At 49.9% G+C, this 4452-nt stretch overlaps 1 protein-coding gene across 1 annotated transcript; it reads right to left on the minus strand.

Moving 5' to 3' along the window:
* Positions 1–1642: 1642 nt before the first annotated feature.
* On the minus strand, positions 1643–2821 carry LOC123087718 (germin-like protein 5-1). The gene is made up of 2 exons (XM_044509819.1): positions 2522–2821; positions 1643–2430 (listed from the first exon to the last, which is right to left on the minus strand). The coding sequence occupies exons 1-2, from the start codon at positions 2658–2660 to the stop codon at positions 1889–1891; spliced, it is 681 nt and encodes a 226-aa protein (XP_044365754.1). The 5' UTR covers positions 2661–2821; the 3' UTR covers positions 1643–1888.
* Between the last annotated feature and the right edge of the window lie 1631 nt (positions 2822–4452).

A 4452-nucleotide genomic window follows, 5' to 3' on the forward strand; every position in this document is an offset into this window, starting at 1 on the left:
CCACCTCGGATAGATGCCATCCGCAAGATAGACCCGTAGTTATATGTGCGGCCATTTGCTTCGAAGGTCACCGGTGGTGCTTTTCCATTTGCTAACTTCGCAAAAAGAGGTGACCGATCGAGCGCGTTGATGTCATTGCAAGATCCAGGCATCCCAAAATATGAATGCCAAAACCATGTTTCTTGATCGGCAACGGCCTCAAGAATGATAGTGGCATCCTTCCCATGACCCTTGAACTGTTCATGCCATGCTCTTGGGCAATTTTTTCACTTCCAATGCATGTAATCGACGAACCCTAGCATACCTGGAAACCCTTGAGCTTTGTTCATCTCCAACAGCCTCTGAGTGTCTTGAGCATTAAGAGCTCTCAAATACTCTGCACCAAACACTTCTACCATAGCCTTTACAAATTGTTTGAAATAGAAGATAGAAGTCCTCTCTGCCATCGCCAAGTTGTCATCAATGTAGTCTGTAGAAATACCATAGGCCATCATGCGCAATGTCGCTTCTGTTCGGTGCTATGTCCAAGCAACCCTGCACAATTCCTCCTCTGCTCGAAGGATCAATCATGCTGCTTCACGGAATTGCAAATGTGGATGAACAAGTCTTTGGACATTCTGAATCGGCGTCGGAAGTACCTCTCCAAATGAACGCATGGCCATACACGGAACCACCATGCTTCGGCTTCTTCCCCTTGTGCATTGCCACTAGCATTGCAATGTCCTCTTCTTCGTTCAAAGCAAATTCCTCACCCGACGAGGAAATCGTCCACCAAAGAGGAGTCACACGAGCTCATCTGCAATGCAGAAAATCACCGTCAAACTAACTTTCCATCCCAACAAAAAAACCATCAAGTTTCATCGTTTTTTTACCTTCGGGAATTTCGTCGAACACCTTGCTTGTGGGGTGGACGAAATCGGCCGGCTACGGGTTGGGCAGCCGTCGGCGGCGGAGGGTGCGAGCGGCGGCGACTGCACGACAGAGGAGATGACCGCACGTCGGCAGAGAAGAAGTCGGGAGCTCGGTGCAGCCGGTGGGCGGCTTCACACGGCCAGAATAATGGCCGAGCCTCACGGCCGTTGGGTGGGCGGAGTGGTGCGCCTCCACTAACTCCGGCGGAGGGTCTAGGGTAGGAAGAAGCCTAGCCCATCGTAGACCTCGCCGGGGAAGGCGTTCAGGCCAGCCGCATCAGCCGGAGAAGCTTCGTTCGGCGGCAGCCGAAAGTGAATCGGCGGCTGTGGGCGGCGGCAATTTGGTGCGGATTTGGCTAGCGGCAGAGCCGGGCGGGTGGCGGCTGGTCGCGCAGAAAGGAAAGGAAAGACAAGTTGGGTATCCGGCGGGCGGTCTCATTTTTACATCTCCTGCGAGGTGTTGTAGTTTACATCTCCGGAAGGCGGAGATGTAATTTTTCTGAGAGGTTTTTTTTGGCTCTCGGAGATGCAAAAGTTCGGTATTTTTACATCTACATTTTCTACTAGATATGCTCTAATGTGGCATTGGTGGTTCTTTATGTTGGTCGTCGGATTACTCATTCCGCATGTTTGCAGGGCCACAAAGGTTCTTTTCTGTTGTCGGAGTTATCATATCTCCAACGCAGAAGCAAAGAATAGAATCGATAAAAAGTACAAAGAGGGGACGGTTCTTGAGTTGTGAAGCTGCTGCAACCATAATGATGGAATGATTAGATTTAGAACCAACAAATGACTTGATCTTATTATTACAAGCAGCACAGACCTACCAGCTTTTGTACTTGCTGCTGCAGGGCAGTATTACACAATACAATGAGGATCCAACAAATCAAGAAAACAACGCAGGTAAGTAAAAGTGAGTAGAAATACAAATCATGTCACTCGGAAGAAACATCTTAGGAGTACTCAGCATTGTTTAGTCAGGCCTTTTTCGGGGCGAGCCTGGACTTGATCTTCTCCACCTCCTTCGTGCCGACCTGGAACGCCGTCGTGAGCACGTGGTCAGGCACCGGCGGCGTGGCCGCGAAGAGCGTCATGGCGAGGGACTGTGTGCCGGGGAACTGGCTGTTGAAGGCCGAGATGACGGAGGCGGGGCCGGCGCCGTTGTTCTTCTGGAAATGGACCAGGCCGCGCGGGAACACGAAGACGTCGCCGGCGCTGATGGTCTTTGAGACGAGCTTGTTGCCGGTGGTTATGAAGCCGACGTCGAGCGCGCCCTCGAGGACGAAGACCATCTCGGTGGCACGCGGGTGGGTGTGCGGCGCGTTGAGCCCGCCGGGCGCGTAGTCGATGCGCGCCATGGAAACGCCCAGGGTGTTGAGCCCGGGCACCTTCTCCACGTTGGCGCCGGTCACCACGGAGCCGTAGGTGGTGTTGGTGTTGCCGGCGGCGCCCAGCCCCTTGAAGTAGAAGTCGTCCTCGGTCACCGTGGCCTTGCACGCGAACCCATTCACCTTCACGGCTGCACACAAGTCCAAGATTGTTAATTTGCGCCATCTTTCTGACCTGTGAGCAGCAGAGAGCACGCACGGAATCAGGCTGTGGCAGCTTACAGGAAGAGAGGTCGGCGACGCAGATGTCCTGGAGCAGGTCGGGGTCGCCGGCGACGGATGGAGGGGGGAGCACGGAGGCCAGGAGCGCCATGATGGCGCAGGAAAGCAAGGGAGAAGCCATGCCCGTGCCCATGCCCATTGCGAGCTTGGTCCTCCGCTCTGCGCCTGCCTGTCCTTGATTTGGCTGCTGAGAGTGAGAATTATGGCCTGGGGCCTGCCTCTCTTCACTCCTTTCTCTGCGCACGCTCCTTTACTCTCCCTGCTCGAGGTGAATGGCCTTGTTGGATGCTGAATAGACAAAAGATGTGGGTGGTATTTATAACAGGTGGGCACCGGAGAGAGACGACTGGAGCAGTAGTAGGAGTGAGTGATGTGAGTGGCAAGGCATGTGTCCGTTCACTGCAAGAAATGTGCTGGCCGTGCGAGGTGAGGTAGGGAGTCGGCGAGGATTGCCGTAGGAGTACACAAGGAACAATGTCATATGTTGTTACTATTTTATTGCTCACACACCTCTTGATTTTGATCTGGGAGCGGAATGCTTAGGCCGTGAACCAGAAACCCCGCAATGTCGATCTAATGAATAATGTAGGGTTGTGGTGGTGGTGGTGGTGTTTGGACGGGTAATTGGAGGTGATTAATTTGAGTAGAGATTTTTGGTAGGGCGAATCATTTGCATTCAGGTGTTTGTTTTGTTTTGCGCGAGGAAGAAATTAAATGGACTTGACGGCCAAAAGTAAGAGCTATATGAAAAACGTGATAATAATACCAAGTTATTTCATTTGATTGCAGATCAAAAACATCGAAAAGGAGGAACTGTCAGCTTCAACAAGACGAGGGTTTCATTGTGCGTCGCGACCATCTAAAAGCTTATATAACCGAATTATTATAGGCGTCTTTTCAGCTCTCCGCGGTCCAGTTTTCTTTGGTCGAAGATACCAGTAATGATATTCCTTAACACTGGAGCTATGGTGAAGAGAAAGTTTTTTTTAACCAGCTTGCTGAAGAAACCATCTTGCGTCTTCTTTGGGATTGTAACTATACCTCCAGTTGCCACCTGGCATATGTGGTAAGCTATAAAAAAAACCAACATATCAAACTATACCTCCAGTTGTTGGCACACCTTTGAGGTACTTTGGTTTATGATGATTTTTTGCTTCTTTTGGAAACTATGCCTACAGAAATTAGCCTTTAATTTCTTATTCTTGGAGGCTGGCATATTTGTTTGCAACGTAATGGAAAAATCTTCAAGAATGTCAACCTTCAGTCACTTCTTGGAGGAGATGCTTCAAAGAGGGCATATCCTTGCTTCTATACAGAGTTAAAAGACAAGTATGTTGCTTGTCTGCAGAACTGGATCAATGTCAACCTCTGAATGAGTTACATGTTTCATAGAGCTAACATAGGTTGATTGGTCTGTAGGCCCTCTTACTTAGTTAGCTTTTCTTTGTTTCTTTTTTTCTTCCCACCCTTGTTTCAGCATACTGATTTATACTAATATAAATTAGTGTAGAACAATTGTTCTACGTTTCGAGGCTTCAAAAAAATCCTTAACTCTCCTTGCAAGAAAATGTTGTGTTGACACCTTTCCTGGAAAAAAGAGGAAGTTTTTGAGGCAATCTCTTAAATGGAGCGCAATTTAGGACAGTATAACTGAACCTAAACCGAGCCTTCTCACGCTATCAGTTTTTTCGGCCGTCCAGTGTCCAGATCTGACCATTTTGGTTTGTTGGATGCGTGTAAAACGCTGTTCCGTGCGAATGTGACCACAACCTAGGCCTCTTGTCCTAGGGGCAGCTACTCTGGTGGCCTTTTTGGACTCCTCTGGTTGACTGGGCCAGGCAACCCTTCTAGCGACCGCTCAGGGTAAGCACACCGTCACGAAGATTCCTCTGGTTGACTCGGCCAGGCAGCCCTTCTAAGGACCGCTCAGG

This window comes from Triticum aestivum, chromosome 1B (genome assembly GCF_018294505.1).
Source record: "Triticum aestivum cultivar Chinese Spring chromosome 1B, IWGSC CS RefSeq v2.1, whole genome shotgun sequence".
Lineage (NCBI taxonomy): Eukaryota > Viridiplantae > Streptophyta > Magnoliopsida > Poales > Poaceae > Triticum > Triticum aestivum.

Coding starts and splice junctions, on each gene's coding strand:
- LOC123087718 (XM_044509819.1), bottom strand. CDS start 2,660: ATGGGCATGGGCACGGGCATGGCTTCTCCCTTGCTTTCCTGCGCCATC. Junction 2,431..2,521: donor CGTCGCCGACCTCTCTTCCT/GTAAGCTGCCAC, acceptor ACTTGTGTGCAG/CCGTGAAGGTGAATGGGTTC.